We start from the raw sequence: 22,872 nt of genomic DNA, 5'->3' as shown, positions 1-22,872 counted from the left end.
AATTGGCTAAGGAAGTCACCGGAAAAATAAGAAGGCGTTCCGACCCATTTAAGTGTATACAATAAATTTACATATTTCAAAATAATATGTTTTGTTAATATATTAAATAGTTACACATTACCCCCTAATTATAAACCACCTACTCCGTGACGTTTTAACGGCCGTAATTTTTTCACACGTTAATATTTTTTATAAAAAATTACACCATAAAAACGAGCATTTTATTCTCTTTAATTTGAGTATAGTATTGCTATAGTTTATTAGGTTTTAAAAAACTAACATGTTACGTACGTGATCATCTATTACAGACAACGGGTCGGGCATGTTCGGTTAATGATGTTGGAAAGGGTTAGGGCTAGAACAGGTTAATACAAAAAGGGTAAATTTAGTTCATGTCGGGATGAGTTTAAATTGAAAGGGTTCATGTCAAAACAGGCTTCGGGTTAAAACGTTTTTGGGTCCGAACAGGTCCGTCAAAACGGATTGGGTTTTAAAATTACTGTGCATTTCATCTTTGCTTCTTGCTTGTCGTCACTAGTTACGCGCGTTCAAGCATCAGTTACGTGAATGACATTGTTTATACACACCGGGTTGCTCACGTATAGGCATTATGTGGCGCACTTACTAGCACTGGTTACACGTCCAAAGCCATGTTAAATACATATCACCTTCGGGTTATGCACATACTGTTGCGAGGTTACAAACGTACTAACACCGGTTGCGTTTGCGCATACACCGCTGCATCGCGCGGACAACTGACTAGTTATTACATTAAGAGTAAAGTGTCATTTTCGTCCTTGTGGTTTGACAAATAATGCGAATTATGTCCAAAAAGTTTATTTTTTGCATATGGACCCCCCACGTTTCCCAGTTCTTGCCAATTAAATCCAAATCACTAACTCCGTTAAATTTAATCGTTAAGTCAGGGGTAGACATGTCTTTTCACTATTTTTATATTATAATACTTATTTTAGTGAGTTGCGGTTTTCGTCCTTGTGGTTTGTCCAAATCTGCGGTTTTAGTCTAATAGTTTTAAGTTTGCAATTTCCGTACTTGTAGTTTCATTTCACTTGCAATCAAACCCGAATTTATTAACCTCGTTAATTTTGGTCGTTAATCCATTTGCGTGCCCCTCACGTGACGACCAATTTTGTTGTTTCTCTCCATAAATAAACTTCACTCATAATTCGCAGGCCCCCTCACGTGAGGGGTTGGGGTGTGTTTGGGGAAAAATGAAAAAAAAAAACAAGGAACAAAAACGCCCCTCACGTGAAGGACACACTAATGGGTTTAACGGCCAGACTTAACGATATTAGAGAATTCGGGTTAAATTGCATGTGAAATGAAACCATAGCGAAGAAAATTGCAAATTTGAAACTACTGGACTAAAATTGCATATTTGGACAAACTAGAGGGACGAAAACTGCAGTTCACTAAAATAAGTATTACAATAAAGAAAAGGTAAAAAGACATGTCTACCCCTGATTTAACGATTATATTTAACGGGGTTAGTAATTTGGATGTAATTGACAAGAACTGGGAAACGTGGAGGGTCCATATGCAAAAAATAAACTTTTCGGACTAAATTCGCATTTTTGCCAAACCACAAGGACGAAAATAACACTTTACTCTTACTTTAAAAAGAATAAAAAGAAGAGAACCATCATATTTTGAAAAAAATAAAACTAAAAGATTTTAATCATAGGTTTAACAAAGTATGCATTTGGCGTGCACTATACGCTTTGATGTCAGTAATACATTTGATTTATAACGCTGGCATAAAATTAACCTTTGTTATCGTTTTATCAAATTTTTTTTTTTAAAATGTATTCAGATATTTCTTGCAAAGATGGTTCTAATTGAAACTTTTAAAAAATCAAACACGCAAGGTTGTAATTACATCGAAATAGAAGGAAATCGAGCAACAAGCTGCACTGCTACGTTTTTTTTATCAAATTATCAACCCTTAGTATCCAAAAATAAAAACAACAATGTAATATCTGTTGAAAAAACATGAGTTCAAACGAGGCCAACAGGTATATCCACAAGGTCTGGTTAACTGAAAGTCTGAAATTCGGGAGTGTGGTGTGTTGAGATATGCAAGTCATGTAAAGATGCAATGAAGATATTCGTATGGTGATGGTTAGAAGGAAGCGACGTTTCCAACCTAGAAAAACGTCATCATCACTTACTCATGGTCTCTCCGTGCATACAAATGTGTAAAGCACAAAGAGGTACATAATATTGCGAGAGTGAGGAGGGAATCCAACCATTTGGTGGAGTTAAGTTATTTATAACAGGAGGTACAAGGTGTTGATGAAAACCTATTGGGCCATGTGTCGAGGGAATATCCGGTCTGTGTCTTTTACGGCTGTTTCAGTGGAGATCGTGGATGATGTTTTGCGCTGGGCCCACTACTCAGTACTATTGCCTCCTTTGTGTGGATGTTGTGGTGGTCCCGTGCATACCTGCTATATATGCATGTTAATTTTCCGTGTTTATGCATTTTATGCATTGCTCTGGTACTAGCAGTGGTCCTAGTTGTACCTCCTCATGCGCGGTGCTTTGGACATATTCGACAAGGCTGCTCCTTCATGTATTAAGGGTGTGCATTAGTCGGATTTGGGCGGTTTTCGGCCAAACCCATAATTATAACCTATATGTCGTTTAATGCATAACCTTAACTATAACCGATCCATTATATAGGTTTCGGTTAATTGGTTCAGGAAGTTATAGCGAGTCATTGGGCCTAAAAGTTTGGTACAAAGTATTTAGAAAAAAGGACATAACATAATCCAACAAAATATATAATCCACACTATTAATACAAATATTTAATAAAAAGACATTATAAAATCCAACAATGAAATTCGATTAAGTTAATTCGATAACTAACGTCAAACCAAAACCATGAAAATGGTATCGGAATGTTTGGTTGAAAATAAACGGGTCGGTTCAGTTATGATGGGGTTGAAATTATCTTTAATCAAAACCGACTCGCATTTGATGGTTTTTGAAAATTGATTAAACCCATTGGTTATGTCAGTTGTCTGTTAAAATCGGTTTAGTTATGTTGGTTAGGTTGCTCACCCCTAACGGGTATGTTCCTTGGCGTTTTCCCTTTGTAATACATGGTCGTTTTCAAGTTCGAATCTTGATCCATCCCATATTCGGGACCATATCTGTTCATCTATGTACTCTTTCAGTGATTGAGTCGATATAACTTAAACGATAAACACACAAAAATGAAAATTGGATAACTCCCGATATTATTACTAATATGAAATACAACTGAAACCCTCTATTAAAACTCTCATGTTTGTCTAACTAATCCTAACTTGGTCATTAGAAAAACCCACTAAACACATTAAGCACTTTTTATTCATTAAGCCCACAACCAACTTGTTATAGCTATGTGGGTTTCCATCGTCTAACTTACGGGTTGGACGCCAAACAAATGAGCCAACACTTGTTATCTTTTATTGTATTCTTGATTGATCATACATTTGCTCTTAATTATAATTAATAATAAATAAACTAATCATATCGACAATGGTCCAATATAATACAATATTCTTTTGTCAATCATAATGACTTGTTCGATCTTGTAAATACTAAAATGATCCTAATGAATAGCATATATATTACAACACGCGGACTACTTATACATGTTACCACAATACAACAATAACTACTTTACAACAAAGATTCATGCATCACATTTTGAAACCTTGATTAAAGCACTAGCAATACCTTCAGACTTGATTCTGTTAACATAAGCAACGAGCGGGCTCTCTCCAGGAACTACGTCCTCCTTCAAGTAACTACCGCTGGTTCTAATCAACTCTTCAGAACCCCTTTTCACAACTTCTTTTATAATAATCGTTTTGTGGGTGCCTGGTACGAGTTCTTCATAATCCGTGTCACCAGTTTCCCCAAGGATTACGTACACATTCGCAACATTTAATCTCCAGCGGACGAAAAGTACCTATTCCCCAATATAATTAAATTCAGTTCCAAAAAGGTTGATGCAGTAGCCAAGATTATATAAGATCAAGTGCTACACACAAATACATGTTTACTCTATTTCTTGATCTTTTATAAATACTACCTAAACGCATTAATTTTAATTGCAAGAGCATTATTAATTCCAGCAATATAATCTAAATTGTTGAATAAGAACATTTAGGTGGTTTTTAAACTTGTTCCCATTTGACAAGCCAGTTCTCCTTTCTGGTAAACAAATGTTATTCGACACATTTGAATCAAAACACAACCAAAATATACAGATTGGTAAAGTCTGCATCTCTCTTGATCATGTGCAACAAGTATAGTTAAAGACTACAGTTAGGAGATTTCCAGTCTTACCTAAGGGCTTGTGCTCGAGAGGCGAGGAGCGGAACTACTTGCAATCGTGTAGAGTTTTGGCAGTACATGAGATGGCACCGTAGACCCCTCATCCTAAACTTTTGCCTCAGATCGTCAACTTTCTTTGCCTGCAAAATGCAGAGAAAAGAAAATAAATATAACAAAAAGAGTGATGCATATATATCAGTAGTTTTTATGAGTTATGATTAAAAGTGTGAATTTCACACACCACATGAACCTAACAGAAAATGAGTCAAACTTTCTTAACACGTTTAGCCGAACAGGTCCTGCTTAGGTCAACTTGACCGGTTTGTAGGTTGACCCGTTTAACCTATTTAGTTTTAACATATTTTAAAAATGTAAAAAAGAATCTGGCCTTTGTATTTTCTTCTTTCCTTTTTGTAAATTTGTAGTTTTAAAGTTGGTTTTGTTCATGCAACCGGCTAATATTCATGTCGTGTTCGGATAATTGTCTGACATGATCCGTTTATTACCCAAGTTATGAACACACCTTGTTGATATTTTTTATCATGTAGGACAAACAGTGAGGGTTGCTAGCCTTCACATCTTCTTCAATCACTTTTGAAGGTTCGGTAGATTTTCCTTCGGTGACTTCTGGTGCATTCATCAACTTCCAAAGTGTTTTCTTTACACCATCAAATTTCCACCTGTACTCAACATGTGAGGCATAATCTGGATCGGGGCAGAGTATACCATCTTCTACATAAGTTCCAGGATAATAAATTTCACTTCCACCGCTACAAACCAAAGCATCAAACTCATTCACCTTAATCTTGCCTGATTTTAAAAAATCCGTCAATTCTGATAATGGCATTGCTGTGGATATAGCAACACCGGTCCCTTCTGCCCATTGCGAGTCTAGTTTAATCGCCTTAAACGTCTCTTCTATAACACTAATCATAGTTCTTTCGGGTTCTCCTTTGCTATCATAGCAATCAACTGCAATAACAACCAACTTTTGTCTCTTCCTTAACATTGGATACTTAGACAAGTTATTATTATTTTTGTTCATGTCACAGAATTTATCCGATGATGCAGGTTTCTTCATCTTGCTCATTACCCGTTTTACTTGTTCTTGAATATCTCCCCCACCGTCTCCATCTATGGATAAGAGCAATGACGCATCTTGTAAATCTTGAAGCGAGTCATTTAAAGAGTCTTCTTTTGGCATTTCATCTGCAGGGGTGTCGGTTTTCCATGTTGGATGTCTCATGCGACATGATGCCACACGTGTTAAATATGTCCTGCAGTGTTCGGGCCATGAGAAGCGGTGTATGTTTTTCCAGCCGTTTCTCTGGTACTCGTGCCGTAAGTTCTTCTCGGATAATAGTTTAAGTAGAGCATTAGCTATTCCTTGTTGATCATGGGGGTCGATGAGCAGCCCGTTGTTTAGTGCCTGTAGTTGCATACATATAATTACATATGAGCATTTGTTTTTCATGCTATTTTTGAAAGTGATTATGTGATAAAAGTAGTAAACTTACTTTATGAATATCCACGGGTCCACCATTTTCTGTTGCCACCAAAGGAAGTCCATGAGCAGCAGCCTATATTAAAGTAAAACGCACCAGACCAAGTTCAAACATACATATAAAACAAAACCGAAACTTACAAATTGGGAAGATTTATAGCAACAAACCTCAATCAACGTTAGCCCGAAAGGTTCGACCAAAGCAGGATTTATGAAAACACCCTGTCGTAAGAACAGAACAGTTATAATAACAACTTGCTGTTATATGCCACACAAGTTAAGAGGATTGTACCTTAGTTTTGGCCGCAAGACGGTAGATTTCTGGAACATCACTTTGCTTATGATGTTTAGGGAATGCTACTTGCCCGTAAAGATCATATTTGTCCACAAGTTTCAGCACAGTTGTAAGCACAGTAGCATTTTCGGCAGACATCTCGTCGATGTCATCCCTATTCCCCATTATAAGAGTCTGTAGAAGAATGTTTCGTTTAGTCCACAAACGTACATACATATATAATATACACATAACGAAGTCATTCTACTTACAAGATTAGCAAGCTCTCTCAAAGAATGACATTTCCCAAAAGCCTTCAAAAGGGTTGTGATGTTTTTCTTCGGGTCTGGTCTTGACAAGGCCAGTATCATGGGTTTGTGTGGATTTGTCAAAAATCGCACAACCTGAACAAACATTTTGCAAATGAACAATGTACCAATATATGGAGATTTCTATATTTTTAAATAGCCATGTATACTCACTTCTGACCATATCGGTGGTACAGTTTCTGAAGAAGGCCGTTCTGTTTTGGTTAACGATAGATCCCTATCAGCTTCATTTGCTTCATGGATTACATTGCTGAAATCCATCCCAGGAGGAATAACCTGAAAACAAACAATATCCGGTCCTAAGAATTACTACAAGTATTCAGAATTGTTTACGTTTTTAATGAAGCAGAGGATCATACCGCCATTCTTGGCATGAAACGACCATGACAATCAACGCCCCGTCTAGCACGAGCACGTAAAACTCTCTCGAGCTTTACATCAAACCCATCATACAAGCCCCATTGTTCATCAATTTCTTGTCTTGTGCTAGTTATCACAAGTTCAGCAGAATCTAATGAAAGCTCTTCGCCTTCTATCCTCCTCATAATCCTATAAGTCGAGTTGATTTCCTCTTTTGACTGCCTACCTTGCTTAAGAAGCTGATCTAGCTTGTTTCTTCCAAGGGAATGTCCGGTTAAAACCATGGGAACATTAAGAGCACCCGAAAGAATGGCTGCACCATCTCCCGCGTCTGCATAATGACCATGAATAACATATGGCCAAATTGGATGGCCTCCGCCAATTTGTTCACCCAATACTGTGGACATATTGAGAATGTGTGCAAGTGCTCCATCTACAAATTCTTGGACATATGGCCAAAGTAATTCTTTTCTAAGGTACTTGTCACAAGGACTCGAACGGTATTCTAATAATATAAGCTCCGCTTCCTTCACCAACATTGTCATCAGGATCATCATGCGTTGCTGTCAACATCTCAGTCGGCTCGCCATAGCTCCAATCTACATCGGGTGATGACACTTGACGTGTGAAAAGTTCAACTCTATACACTCCTGGCATCTTAGCAAGAGCCCGAGCAAACTCTACAACATATTTGGTCTGGAATTCAAAATGCAACATAGAAAACCATTAGATAATTGAGGTTTATAAGAAGTAGATTCTTTTGAAAATGAGTGATTACGAGTGACAACAATGGGGATTTATCATACCTGACCACCGGTATCTGAATCACGACCAAGTTCCATATTATCTCCACGAATCAAACCATGTAAACTGTTCCAAAAGAAAGTATTTCAACATTTATTAACGAAAGCTCGAAGGAGTGTGTAAATTGGGCTTTTAGAACCGGTTATCTAATTATTATGACTTGACTTCGTAGTACAATTCATTTAATGCTGTGATAACATCAAACACCAAAACCGCATCAACACAGTATACCGTTTAAAGTACTTCTTAATGCAGTTAGTTGAGTATCATTATTAAAGTTCACTAGACCATTTTCAAAATGCACATCCATAATACACATGCCAAGTAATTAGAAGTGAAACCTGATAAGGATGATGTAAAGCTTCTTTTCCTTTTTACAATCTGAGCGAACCTCCGAGCTACAAGCATCATCTTGGTGTGTTTTATTTGCACCCTCACCTTTCACTGTTTCAGACATGTCCCCCATTACATCATTGAGTCCTTGTTCTCGTTCGAATCTCCATTTTGCCATCGGTTGTGATTCTTGACACTCCAACTATTTTAAAACATATATTCATATTATCTTCAAATTTAACTTCGTATTTCATCTTGTTTAATTATGATTCAAACATGTGTTACATATCTTATGTATGAGTATATGACCATGGGTGGAACCCAAGGGGGGTAAAAGGGTCACTCCAACTAGTTTTGAAACGTCAAAATATTCTTAATTTCATCTTCAAATTTTACCTTGTAATTTCAACTTGTTTAATTATTATGATTGTAACATGTTCATCTATTATGTATAATCATTGGCACAAACAGCGGGAATAAGAAAGTCACTCCAACTATATATTTTAAGACATCAAATTCATATCTTTAAATTTAACCTTGCAATTCTGTTCCAATTTGTTTAATTACGATTATAGCATGTTGTATGATCATGGGCGGAACCAGATAGAGGGGGTAAAAGAGCCACAGACTCTGGATTTCTATCAACTTTTTATAAAATATGATTGAAGAGGTATGTACCCGCCTCAACACCGAGCGAGGCGGGTCAACCCACAAGATATAGACAGGAGGCTTGAAATCAAGACATTATGAAGGCACAAAGCCAAAACCTATGCGCGTGGCGCATATCACATATGCTTACGCATATCACATATGCTCAGGCATCACATGCTCACGCATCACATATGCTCACGCATCACATATGCTCACGCATATCATATGCTCACGCATATCACATCTGCGCGTGGCGCATATCACATGCTTGTGCATATCACATCTGCGCATGAAACATCTGCGCATGAGAATAAAGAGAAGACCTCGCGCATCCTCAGGATAGGCGCGTATCACATATGCACATAATCAACCTCGTCCTTATCCAAATCAGGATTAGGGCAACCTTGATTGTGCACGTCAGACAACCTTCCAGAAGGTATCTTTTAAGGAATAAGAATATGCTGATATTGACAGCTGCCAATGAAAGGTGGACAACTCAGCAAAACCTATGTGCTACCACGTGATCATAACCAATGAAAAAGCACCAGGTGTCCCAGAGGACACGTGGCGCAAAGCAATTGGAGGAGGCCAACAAGGCTGAGCCCAATCATTGGAAACCCTAGCACTATAAATATCACATCAACTCCACAAGGAAGAATACACAATCACAGACAATTACAGAGTATTCAGCTACTAAGCAATACACTCCATTTTCCTTATTCTGATATTATTATCTTCTCCTACAAACACTTATTCTCACACCGGAGGGTTACCCCAAAGAGGACCCCTCTGTCCCTTTCTGAGGGGTAAGTTTACGATGCTGTTCATTTTGTAGGTGGAAGAACCCAGATTCCAGAGATCCATCGGTGGAAGAGCATAATCACACCCGAGGAAAGTAGATCGTCTACCAGTGAGTCGATCCACGTTTCTTCATTGGCGCCATCCACTGTTACAACGGCAACAAGATCTCATCAGATCTCTAAAAAAACAAATTTTCACCATGGTTTCTGGTGCTCGTAACGTCGATCAAGTTCTGGAGGATATTGAACGTGAGGATGTTAATGAGGGACAGCAGTTTCTGAGGGGGCCGCGTGATTCTACGCGAACCACCAGTAACCGTCCCTTCATCACAACTCCTCACGGCCAGACTGAAACTCCTCCAGACGATCTCACGTTACAAAATCTTGCCGGCGCGAAACAAAAAGGACCAATGGGTCCAGAAGATGAAACCAATGACCCTAAAGAATGGCTCATAAACGAGCAACGACGTCTAATGGACAAGTACAATGAAATGGTCAAACAGAAAAAGTTAGCCGACTTAACACAAAGGCTAGCGTTTGACAAGCAAGCCATTCAAGGAACAAAAAGGGCGCGCGCGCCGGAAGAGGGTCACTCTGTTCACACTGAACACGCTGAGTTTAGTGATGAAGAAGTGCACAGCGTCAGGAAGACGCGAGACACTCATGCAGGAGGCTCACAGCTCCGCGCGCAAATGAACATGGCGCCTGGAGCCAGAGCCGATCTGGATCTGCACACACCATACAGCCCACCAGTGAGAGGGCAAGTGGATGTAACCACACCATACAGGCCAGCCATCTTGGTGAAACATTCAAAATTCACTGAGCGCATCGCGAAGGCCCCTATCCAGCACAAGACCAAGATGCCAAGTGGTTTGGGCAAATATGACGGCACAATAGATCCAGACGATTTCTTACAAGGTTTTTACAACACTGGAAACCTAGAAAGCTGGACGATGCCAACATGGTGTCACATGTTTGCTCGCTGCCTCACGGGCGCGGCGCGTGTCTGGTTTGAAAGATTGCCTACTGGGCAAATCGATGGGTTCGAGGAACTATTGGAAAAGTTCCAAGCTCACTTCGTACAACAACGCAGACACACGCGCGACCCTGATGACATCATGCACTGCGTGCGCAGGAATGATGAAACGATTGAAGACTACATCACTCGTTTCAATCAGGAGTCTCTGGCAATCGGAGGTATCACTGAGCAACTATTGCGCGTGGCCTTTATACAAGGCGCGCGCAGTGATCAACTCCGCCGAGCTCTCGTGAGCAGAGATGGCATGCCCACCACTTGGGCCAAGCTAATGGAAGCATCGCGAGTCTTCGCGAGAAATGAAAAACAGATTGCCCAAGATAGAGCGAGAGAAAGAGGGCATCAAGCAGAGGCACCGCGCAGCAGCGAAAGAAGGTGCAAACAGAACACTGTATGGTCCAGGTTGCAATCAACCAGTTTTTCTTCCGCAGAAAAACAGGCGCAACCAAGCTCACCCCAGCCCCAAAAAGACGTTCGTAATCGCGGGGAGGGTGACAAGAGGGAAGGCGGCAGAGATCCTAGCAGACCTCTGCCAAGAATCTGGACTCCCCTCACTAAAACACCTTCACAAGTGTTAAGCACTGAGAATGTCCAGTTCAAAAGCCCCAAGCCACTACACTACAAGGGACCATCAAACAGTGGCAAGTACTGCGAATTTCACAAGTCCACGGGACACAACACTGATGCATGCCATCACTTGAAGGATGCAATTGAAAAAGATGTGAAATCAGGCAAGCTGGCTCACTTGGTGAAAAACCCAAGACCAGAAAGTGAACAACCAGAAGGAGCCTCTGCCAACAAAAAGTACAAAAGAATCTGTGTAGCCGAGGGAGGAAGGCAAGGGCAAACATCAAGAAAGAGAAGCGCGCAAATCCAAGGAGATTGGCGCGAGCAACAAGTAATCTTCCCAAGAATCAGGGGAGGCCCTTCTATCAGCAGTCCTCTTGTCATCACTACACACATTGCTCATTACGAAGTGTCAAAAGTCCTGGTGGACACTGGCAGCGAATCAGACATCATGTATGAGCAATGTTTCAGAAAACTGGATCCGGCAGACCAAGCAAGGCTTGAAATTGTGAATGCACCAATCTCTGGTGTTTCAAATGAAATCATTCATCCCCTAGGTCAAATACAATTTGAGCTAACTATGGGGGATGAGAAACACAAGCGAGCCGAAGTTGTCAACTTCTTGGTCTTGCCCACCACTTCTTGCCACAATATGATCTTGGGTAGAGGAACGATTGCCCAATTTAACGCCATACCGTCACCAGCGCTCGGCGCGTTGGGGTTCCCAACACCAACAGGTGTAACTTTTGTATACCGAGATCATTTGTGTGCAGTGACAAACACTCCGCGGGAAGGGAGAATGAAACTTCCAATGGCAGATAACGCGCCAGAGGAATGGATTCTCAACCCAAAATTCCCGGAGCAGAAAATCACAATTGGCGCAACGATATCAGACGACACGAGGTTGAGAATGAAAAGATTGCTCACGGCATATATGTCGGCCTTCGCGTGGCAACACTCTGATATGACTGGGGTTCCGCGAGACCTGGCACAACATTCTCTCAACACATTCAAGTCTGTAGAGCCAATTGCTCAAAAGAAGAGAGTCATGGGGGATGAGAAAGCGAGGGCCATGAATGAGCAGGTTGAGGATCTACTGCGCGCAAACATCATCCGCCCGATACGATACCAGACATGGGTAGCCAATCCTGTGATGGTAAAGAAAAGTAACGGGTCATGGAGGATGTGCATTGACTTCAAGGACCTCAACAAAGCATGCCCAAAGGATTGTTACCCCCTCCCAAACATCGACGCACTGGTGGACTCCGTGGCGCCATTCAAGCTCAAATGTTTCTTGGATGCCTACAAGGGCTATCACCAGATTCAAATGGCACCACAAGACGAGGACAAGACCGCCTTCAGAACCGACAAGGGTGTTTTCTGTTACACAAAGATGCCCTTTGGTTTGAAGAATGCGGGAGCCACCTACCAAAGACTTATGGATGTCGTTTTCAGCGAGCAAATTGGAAGAAACCTAGAAGTCTATGTGGATGATTTGGTAATCAAAAGCAGGGAGGAGAAACAAATGCTCAAAGACATCGAGGAAACTCTTGGGCGCCTAAAGGAAGTTAACATGAAGCTCAATCCGAGCAAATGCACTTTCGGCGTACAAGAGGGAAAATTTCTAGGCGTAATGGTCACCAAGGATGGTTTCAAGGTGAATCCAGAAAAGGTGGAGGCCATCCTTGACATGCCCTCGCCATCCACCATGAAAGAAGTCCAGAAGCTGAATGGTAGATTGGTATCAATCAACAGGTTCCTAGCGAACCATGCAAGCAAATCTACCCCATTTGTCAATACATTGAGAAACTGCTTAAAGAAAAGCCAATTCAAATGGACTCCTGAGGCCGAGCAAGCTTTCAGTGAGATAAAAGAATGTTTGATAAATTTGCCCGCGCTCACAGCTCCACTTCCTGGTGAAACTTTGACATTGTACCTATCAGCAGGAGAGCGCGCCATCGGCGCAGTATTGTTGGTGGATCGCAAGGGAATCCAAACGCCAATATACTATGTGAGTCGGGTGCTGACAGATCCTGAGACGCGCTACTCCATCATGGAAAAGTTAGTTTTGTCACTAACACATGCGTCGCGCAAGCTGCATAGATATTTCAATGGTCATCCCATTGAAGTTCTGACTGGTTACAACATCCAGCAAGTCTTGCGACGCCCCGCGCTCTCGGGAAGGCTGACAAAATGGGCCCTGGAATTAGGTGAACACACCATCGCCTATAAGCCCCGTCCAACAATAAAGGGGCAAGTTTTAGCTGATTTCATCGCGGAAATTCCAGAAGGAAAGATTGAAGAGGCTCAGCGCGAGGTAGACCCTCCGCGAGCCAATGATGAAGAAAATGTTTGGAGATTGTTCACTGACGGAGCTTCAAACAACGAAGGGTCCGGCGCAGGCCTTAAACTGGTGGATCCAGAGAATCATGAATATACTTACGCCATCAGGTTGGACTTCAAGAGCACCAACAATGAGGCTGAGTATGAAGCCCTGCTGGCTGGGCTGCGCATCGCGCACAAATTCGGAGTTAAAAAGCTAGAGGCCCATGTTGATTCATACTTGGTAGCAGCACAGGTCAATGGCCTTTATGATGCCAAGGAGAACACCATGCCTCTATATCTAGAGCAGGCGAAAAAGCTCATCGAGCAATTTGACTGCTTCAGAATCATTCATATTCCGCGCAGTGAAAACAAATCTGCAGACGCGCTGAGTAAGATGGCATCAACCAGTTTCGATCACTTTGGCAAAGATGTCAGGGTAGAAGTAATGAGCAACCCGTCGGTGGTAGCGAAGTCTGTCCTTGTAACTCATACAACCCCTTCATCATGGATAACTCCAATAATGGAATTCTTGAAGGAGGGAAAGGTACCGGACGATCGCGCACAGGCGAGGAAGATAAGACACAAGTCGCAGAACTATGAACTACTTGATGGCACATTATATCGACGCTCTTATCTTGGGCCGCTCATGAAATGCTTGGATGCTGAGGAAGCAAGCTATGTGATCAGAGAGATACACGAAGGAATCTGTGGAATACACGCTGGCCCGCGCATGGTGGTTGCCAAGGCAATGAGCGCAGGTTACTATTGGCCAGGCATGTACTTGGACGCTCTGAAAGAGATCCAAAAATGCAAAGCATGTCAGAGCTATGCGCCAAACACTATGCGTCCAAAGAACAACTTGATTCCAGTGACCTCCGCATGGCCTTTCCACAAATGGGCAATCGACATTGTGGGTCCCCTTCCGCAAGCGCAAGGGCGAGTAAAATTTTTGGTAGTGGCAGTAGACTATTTCACAAAATGGGTCGAAGCCAAGCCACTAGCAAAAATCACAGCCGAAGCGATGAAGCAGTTTATCTGGAGCCACATCATATGCCGTTTTGGCTTGCCCATGGAAATTGTGAGCGATAATGGCAAGCAATTCACTGACAAGAAGATATCCAGCTGGCTCAAGGAATTGCGCATCAACCAAATTTTCACTTCAGTTTATCACCCTCAGGGGAATGGCCAAGTGGAACGCGCTAACCAAAGCTTGCTGAATGGGCTAAAGAAAAGGTTAGAGGGAGAATCCCATTCTTGGGTCGAAGAGCTACCTAATGTCCTGTGGGCACACAGGACATTAAGCAAAACCAGTAATGGTGAATCCCCGTTCAGTCTAACCTATGGAACAGAGGCAATGATTCCAGCAGAAATTGGATGCCCATCCCATAGAGTGCTCATGAGGAACAAGATTGATAACGAGCGGGAAAGGAGGTTGGATCTCAACTTACTTGAAGGGCGCAGAGAGGCGGCTATCATCAGTGAAGCCAAGTACAAGAAAAAACTGGAAAAATATTACAACCAGCGCGTGAAAGAATGCCACTTCAAGAAAAATGATTTTGTCCTTCGAAACAATGAAGCTAGCCACGCGATACCCCCGGGAAAAATGTCCCCCAATTGGGAGGGACCTTATCAAGTCTTGGAAGAATTGGGAAAAGGCGCATACGCCTTAAAAGATTTGAATGGAAAGAAGATCCCGCGCGCATGGAACGCAGCACAGTTTAGAAAATGTTTCATGTAAAAAATGTCAAGTTTGTAATCAAGGCTTTTTAAGCCATTATGAATAATGATACGCGCTATCTTCTCTTAATGTGGATTCTATTACCTTTTGCATACATGTTTCACACTTCCCTTTATTAATTTTGAGCAATATGACAACATTGTATTGACATCAAAACGAAATAAAACGAAGTAAAACATACATGCGCGAGCTTCAAGCTCAAACGCGTTAACGAGTCTTAACTCTAAAACGTCAGGGCCTTAGCCCAATAATATGAGCCTTAGCTCAGGGCCTTAGCCCAATAATGTGAGCCTTAGCTCAAATCACTCACAACATCCATCCTACATGCTGCGCAGCCTGACCATAAAAATACCTAAGCATAACTAAGGCAAAGCAAATGCCAAAACATAGTTGTTAAGGTCTCAGGTCGAGGTCGCGCATGAAATTGTAATGGATATCTGAGTAACAATTGACACGTAAAGGCTAAAAACTCATAATTCCATATAATAAATGCGCGATAAACATCGCGCAAAAGAGGAATAATGAAAACGCCAAGGCACGTGTCAACATAATCAAGATATGGCAAAATCACTTACAATATGACAAGGATTAAGTATAATAATTTCCTTACAACCTTGTTCTTATTTCAACGTGCAAGCATATCTTATATTCAACAAGCAAACATGCAATATAAAGAGATGAATGGGGAATGCGCAAGATGCGAAGAAGGGAAAAACAAAATTTCATTCCAAAGCATTGAAATTTACAAGTTTACAAGATGAGATACAAACTACAAATAAAAATGAAAAACATGAAGGGCTTCTCAAGTCTCCACGTTGACATCAGCCTCTTCATCATCCTCATCACCGCCCTCAGCATCTGGCGCAGCCTGCTCCTCGTCATCTCCAAACTGACCATAGTCAAGTTGTTCATCCTGAATGGAGTCTTCTATCACAGTAGTGTCAGGAGCGGATCCTTTGGCCACGCCAGAGCCGCTTGCAGGAGCAGCATTCCCCGCGCCATCATCGCCGCCACCAGCCCCTTCGCACTCGTCAAGTAATTTCTTTAGCGCGCCGAGGTCGGGCTGGTCGGCAAGCGCGGATATCTGCAAATCATAAGGAAAAATATAAGTACAAAAAAGACTTGGAAAATAAGTCAAGGCAATATCATTAAGGTTAAAATACCTGCCCAAGGATGGGAATGGGAGTATTCAAATACTTCTCCCCCATCGCGGCCATGTCCGCGCAGGCAACGTCGCTCTGATAAGGGTAGTCGGATGGGTTCTTCTTCAGCATCCCATATTCATAGCCATCCTTAAACCCTTCAGCTCGACCCACCAAGCGCGCGGCAGCGTTGCAATCCATCACAAGGGCCTGAAACTCGTCTGAATATTTCATCGCGTAAGCGCAACGAGTCACACCCTGTGAGATTAGCCATTGGCGATCTTGCGCGAGGGAAGCAACAGACGTCTCAAGAGCAGGAATCTGAGAGTTTAATAACTCAACAGTTTCCTTAGTCTGTTTCAGCTCCTCTTTGTCGGACGCTGCTGCTGCCAGGGCTTCTTCCTTTTCCGCTCGCGCAAGCTCGAGCGCTTCCTGGCTAGACGCTGCCGTCGCCAAGGCTTCATCATTCTCGGCCTGCGCGGCCGCCAGCTCCTTCTTCAGGCGCGCAACCTCACTCTCCAGTGATGATTTTTCAGTTATAGACTGGACAAGAGCTTGGTCACGCGCCTCCGCGTCCAGCTCCAAGTCGCGCGCTCTACGCGCGTACTTGGCCGCGTCCGCCTCCGCCGCCTGTAACTTCTCCCGCGCAGCCTGAAGCTCATGCCCGCGCTTCACGAAGGCGCTGTTGGCACTTGCTCTGTTCTCACTGAGCTCTGCTTGGAGCTTCTCAGCTCTCTCTCGAGCATCAGAAAGATGCCAAGCAGACACCTTAGCCTCTTGCTTGGCTTCCGCAAGAGCATCACGTACCTTTACGTAATCATAGCGAAGCTCTTGGGAGGCAGCAAAGAAGGCCGACCCAGCAAACAGATGATCGTTGAGCAAGTCATCGCGAGCGCGGTCCTCCTGGAACCTCCTTTCAGCTGGAGGCACAGCATGAGCCCAGAATTCCGCACACACACCCATGGATTGAAATGTGCTGTCTTCAGTAATATTCCATCTCGGGCGGTAAATGTGATCGGATTCCTGGAAAAACAAAGTAATGATCTAAGTAATCAAAACACTAAGATGGAAATCCGCGTAGCGGAGCAAAAACGAACCTATACCTGCGGGGATGATGCAGAAAAGTCAGCGCCAGCCCCACGAGAAGGCTCCGCCGCGAAACCTCGTGGCGCTGCAGGGCTGGCGCGACCGCGGTCGGAGTCTTCAACTTCAAACTCCTCATCCTCCTCGGAAACAGGCCTTTTCTCCTGCGACCTAGAACCAAAATCGGTCTCGTGAGGAGGGCTGTGCGCAGGAGGAGGTGAGGGAGGTCTCGACGCCGCCAGGTCGGCGCGTAAAACGGCCTCCTGCTCGTTAGTAATCCCGATGAGGGGAGATTCAGCACTTGCAGGAGCAGGAGCAGAACCAGCGGCGCTGGCACCGGCGCCAGGAGTGCCGCCAGCAGCTTGTACTCCAGCTATGACTCCTATGAAAAAATCAACAAAAAGAAATGGTTCATGACTTGATCTAAAAGAAATAAGTCAGAAAATAAAAGCGCAATACATACCTTGGCGCAACTCCGTTCGCAAGGCAAACATCGCCATGAAGTCCATTCTACCCCTTTTTGAGGGTAAAACGGGGGACTTCGAAGGAACCTCCGGCGCAGCCTCGGCATCTTGTGGCGCTTGAGGTTGATCCACCAAGGTCGCCGGCTCTACACACATTTGAGTGAGCAAAGATTCATTAGTAATTCTATCAGAATCGCGCTCATAGAACCATAAATGATAAGCAAAGTATACCTGTCGAAGGCGCAACACCGCTTCCCTTTTCCGCCGCGCGAAGGGAGGAGGTAGCGCCACCATACCTCAAGTGGACAGGAGGTCTGCCCACTTTTTGAGGCAGGGAATACAAGGAAAACTTGGTGGTAAACACCTGGGTTTTCTCAGGTCCCTTCGCCTGAGTAGGAGGATCCTGAACAACAGGGGCATCATCTTTCTTCTGCTTCTTACTGGCCCCTGCGCCAGTTTTCCCCTTAGCTTTACGCTTTAGTTTGGGCGCCTCCTCTTCCTCCTCCTCTTCCGCGAGCTCCAGCTCGTAGTTTTCGAGCGCATCTACAAAACGTGCAATGGAAGTGTTAGCCAAATTTGGTATTATAAAGGCATAAGCATAAATACAAAGGCTTACCAGGCGCATCGCTGTCAAAGACAAATCCCAGATCAACAGGGATGAACATGTCATCGAAGCGATCGGGGAAACCAACCTCCCCAGCGCCCAGCGCGACGGAGCCACCCTCCATATGCTCATCATAGGCGGCGTGGACATACTCCTTGCTGACTGCACAAAACAAGTCAAATGATATCAGCAAAACGAAGTACATTAGCGCAGAAGTAATGGAATGAGATAAACTTACACAAGCCGTCAACTTGGATAACGGGCTCAGTCGCGCTGTCGGCCCACCTCCTGCTCATACCAACCCCCACCAGCGCCTCCTCACAAATGTTCTTGGCGGGGGATGGTTCAGCGGTCAATTTATTAACCCAGGCGCCAGTTGGGTTCTTGAGGACACCCACATCCGCAGGCGCAGAAGAAATCGCGCGCATGGTCATGCGGATGGGGATCACACCAGCCCTGATGTAGAAAAATCTCTCAGACCAGTCATGAAGGCTCTTGAATGAAACAGTGCAGCACTTGACCTTCTGACTGCGAGGAATAAATGAGAACCAAGAATCTTTTATCTTGGGCTTGTAAAAAAATTGAAAGCGACGAGGGGTGGGCTCCTCGCGCTGGGATTTGCACATGAACTCAAAGTGAGTCATGCGCACAAGTCCAAACGGATGGACTTGGGATATATGAATCCCATAAAACTTAAGCAGCGCACCCACAAACCTTGTCATCGGGAGACGAAGGTTGCAGTGGGTGAAAAAATGGCTATAAAGGGATATATAGCCGGTGGGCGGGTCCGCCGCCGTTTGCCCGGCCGCCGGCAGCATGCAACCATACTCAGGGAGAAAACCCTGAGAGGCGATAAGGCTGTCAAAATCGGCCTGCCTCAGTTTGCACGGGATCTCATCCCACTTTTTCACCGTCTTGGTCTTCCCTACATCCTCCGATGAGGCCTCAGCAGCTTTCTTCCCCTTGCCGGTCTTCTTCAACGTAGACATTACTAAGGATTTAACACGGCGATGGATAGGGGAGATTGTGTTGTCTGAACTATCAGACATACAACTGTAAAAACGAACGGAGGATACCTCTAAAAGAACAGAGATATGGAAGCAGAAGACAGCTAATCGGAATAATATGAAAGGAAAAAGCTCTGAATAAATAAGAAGATGAAGGATAAAAAACTCAAAGGGGCTGGCTTTTATAGGCCCAGGAGAGAGAAAAATTGGTGCTGATCGGACTTCACGCGCCCCCACTCGCAGGTGTAAGCCAACGCGAGCGCGACACGTGTCCCTGACACTGTGTGAGGGGACATGAAAAGAAACCATACAGCTGCTGCCAGAGTTCACGCGCCACCACTCGCACGGACGGACCAACGCGAGCGCGACACGTGTCCCTGACACTATATGAGGGGACACGAAAGGTAACTGTAGCACCTCGAGCACACGAAAGGTCTGACACGTCTCCATCACTGACGCATGTCAGCAACAACCAACCACGTACAGGGACGCTTCGTTTTCAACCAAAAGGATAGAATTTCGCGCAAAGATGATTAATAAGAAGAAAAGACAAACCCTATTCAAAGAGCAACCTAGTAAGTCTAATATCTATCTTACCTCGCTCGCGCGAGACAAGACAAACATTAGACTGGGGGGGCTTGAAGAGGTATGTACCCGCCTCAACACCGAGCGAGGCGGGTCAACCCACAAGATATAGACAGGAGGCTTGAAATCAAGACATTATGAAGGCACAAAGCCAAAACCTACGCGCGTGGCGCATATCACATATGCTCACGCATATCACATATGCTCAGGCATCACATGCTCACGCATCACATATGCTCACGCATCACATATGCTCACGCATATCACATCTGCGCGTGGCGCATATCACATGCTTGTGCATATCACATCTGCGCATGAAACATCTGCGCATGAGAATAAAGAGAAGACCTCGCGCATCCTCAGGACAAGCGCGTATCACATATGCACATAATCAACCTCGTCCTTATCCAAATCAGGATTAGGGCAACCTTGATTGTGCACGTCAGACAACCTTCCAGAAGGTATCTTTTAAGGAATAAGAATATGCTGATATTGACAGCTGCCAATGAAAGGTGGACAACTCAGCAAAACCTATGTGCTACCACGTGATTATAACCAATGAAAAAGCACCATGTGTCCCAGAGGACACGTGGCGCAAAGCAATTGGAGGAGGCCAACAAGGCTGAGCCCAATCATTGGAAACCCTAGCACTATAAATATCACATCAACTCCACAAGGAAGAACACACAATCACAGACAATTACAGAGTATTCAGCTACTAAGCAATACACTCCATTTTCCTTATTCTGATATTATTATCTTCTCCTACAAACACTTATTCTCACACCGGAGGGTTACCCCAAAGAGGACCCCTCTGTCCCTTTCTGAGGGGTAAGTTTACGATGCTGTTCATTTTGTAGGTGGAAGAACCCAGATTCCAGAGATCCATCGGTGGAAGAGCATAATCACACCCGAGGAAAGTAGATCGTCTACCAGTGAGTCGATCCACGTTTCTTCAATGATTTTTTAAAGAATAAAAAATTATTATAACCCCTGTCAACAAGTCTAGTTCCACCACTGAATATATGATTATTACAAAGCGTGTTCTTACAAGTACATGAGTCATATAATATATGTACCTGTCTTTTCTTGCGAATGAGATGCCATATACGCCAACACATGTTTTGTAGTCGACAAGTCCTTTGTCTCGTGTTTCTTGTGGCCACAACCTTGATCCATGTCCGATGCAAATCAGTCTCGTCCACTCCCGTAACTACTTCTTCAACAAAATATTTTGTCGGAATTAACCGCACTCGATTATGCAAATTTGTCTTTTTATTGTCTTTATTACTTAAAGATGCACTGTCCAATATCGCCTCTAAATACCCATTGACCCATTCGTTCACTGCCATTTCATCTACCAAATCAAAAACATAAACTGAATTATTTGCTGATATCTGATTCTTTATTCCTCGTTATTTCAAGTAACGAAACTTGGCGGGATTGAAAGTGTGTGTGCGTGTGTTTTATGAGAGAGACGCAAAATGCAATATATGAGGAAATCACTTGGCGGTTAAACATGGGACGACGGTTAATAATATGTGTGATATTGGCATGAAATTCAAAATGAGAGAACGTTTAGCAAACAATAAAAAATTAGAAAATTTGTTGCGAATGGGATGAGAAAAAAATACAGTTTATAAATTTCCAACACACACGGAAAACGTACGGATCATTACAAAACACGTACGGATAATTTAAAACTTTTAAGAAACTCTTAGTTTTATCACTTTTTATATTTATATTTAAGATTACAATTATGAAAATTAGTTTTTACACAAATCTATGTTTTTATACACATATGTAAATTTGTTATTACAAAAAATTCTGCACATATGTAAACTTGTGATTTACATATTTAATCATAAATTTATTTTAAAAATATGATAGAACTACTCTCTAACAATAATAATATATAAATTTTTTTAAAAAAAATAGTTGGTTGTTAATAGTTCTCAAAATTCTTAAGTTTTTTAGAGTTTTGTAATAACACTATCCCTTCAACACAATAACCATATATTTTATGATGTATTGCGAAGACTTGTGTCATATAGAATTTATGTCGAACTGTAAATTTTGTTTGCATGTTATCGGTTTAGTTTGGTAAAAAAATACTGTATTTTATAATATAAATTTATTTTCAATAAAATCTTTATCATGATAATTTGAAAAAAATATTGGTAACATACGTGTGTGCTTACTTAAAAAGAAAAAAGAATGACGTATTCAAAATGTAGAGAAAAATAAAATTCAAATGTAAAGATTGAATAGCACTTGTGCCGATACCGATGTCTGGTCGATGTTGAGTTTGGTCCGGTACAAACTGAACAGTAGCGGAGTCAAGAAAAATTTTCTATGGGTTCGTTATTTTTCAGAACTTGGAATTCTAATAACCCAACACCATCATTCTTGGTTTAGTTTGGGTCTGGTCGGTCAACTTGGATAACAAAGTACAATATTATAAAATGACATCCGTGTAGTGGCAGATCCATTAATTTTATTTTTTGAGAGAAAATTTTGGTTGGTTTAAAATGGAGCTAAAGCATTAGGTCAAGTCTTTTAGAAAGATTTCATGACGTGTTCTTAGTAATTGTTTTATAACTTTTTATAAATAAATATTAGCAAATAAATAATTAGTACGAACAAAAAATAACCAATAGCCGTCAAAGAATCATAACTTCGTTTTTAGTACAGTTGATTTTGTCATTCAAAAGAGGGTGTCGGCACAACTTGTTGTCCACTTACCTGTAGAGGTGGGAAAATAAACCGGTTAACCGACCCGACCCGAAAATCGAATCGAAACCGAACCGGTTTGAAACCGATTATGTAGAAACCGGTTTGGAACTCAATGAAATCGTAGGTTCGGAACCAGTATGTAATTTTTCCACCAAAAGTGGTTAACTGAACCGAC

General features: G+C 42.5%; 1 protein-coding gene and 1 pseudogene across 2 annotated transcripts; both read right to left on the bottom strand.

Moving 5' to 3' along the window:
- Positions 1-2,627: 2,627 nt before the first annotated feature.
- On the bottom strand, positions 2,628-21,313 carry LOC143556357 (putative sucrose-phosphate synthase 2; annotated as a pseudogene). Its single transcript, XR_013139368.1, has 8 exons — positions 21,041-21,313; positions 7,968-8,161; positions 7,629-7,692; positions 6,822-7,518; positions 6,616-6,738; positions 6,406-6,537; positions 4,345-6,328; positions 2,628-4,110 (listed from the first exon to the last, which is right to left on the bottom strand). The product of XR_013139368.1 is annotated as a putative sucrose-phosphate synthase 2 (transcript).
- On the bottom strand, positions 3,709-5,796 carry LOC143556358 (putative sucrose-phosphate synthase 2). Its single transcript, XM_077045694.1, has 4 exons — positions 4,879-5,796; positions 4,627-4,698; positions 4,406-4,495; positions 3,709-3,987 (listed from the first exon to the last, which is right to left on the bottom strand). The coding sequence occupies exons 1-4, from the start codon at positions 5,794-5,796 to the stop codon at positions 3,709-3,711; spliced, it is 1,359 nt and encodes a 452-aa protein (XP_076901809.1).
- Positions 21,314-22,872: the final 1,559 nt, after the last annotated feature.

Source organism: Bidens hawaiensis, unplaced genomic scaffold (genome assembly GCF_021521415.1).
Source record: "Bidens hawaiensis isolate Kalapana, Puna unplaced genomic scaffold, B.hawaiensis_p1.1 tig00018565_1, whole genome shotgun sequence".
Lineage (NCBI taxonomy): Eukaryota > Viridiplantae > Streptophyta > Magnoliopsida > Asterales > Asteraceae > Bidens > Bidens hawaiensis.
The sequence above is the reverse complement of the archived record's forward strand: the minus strand, read 5'-3'. Positions and strand labels throughout refer to the sequence as shown.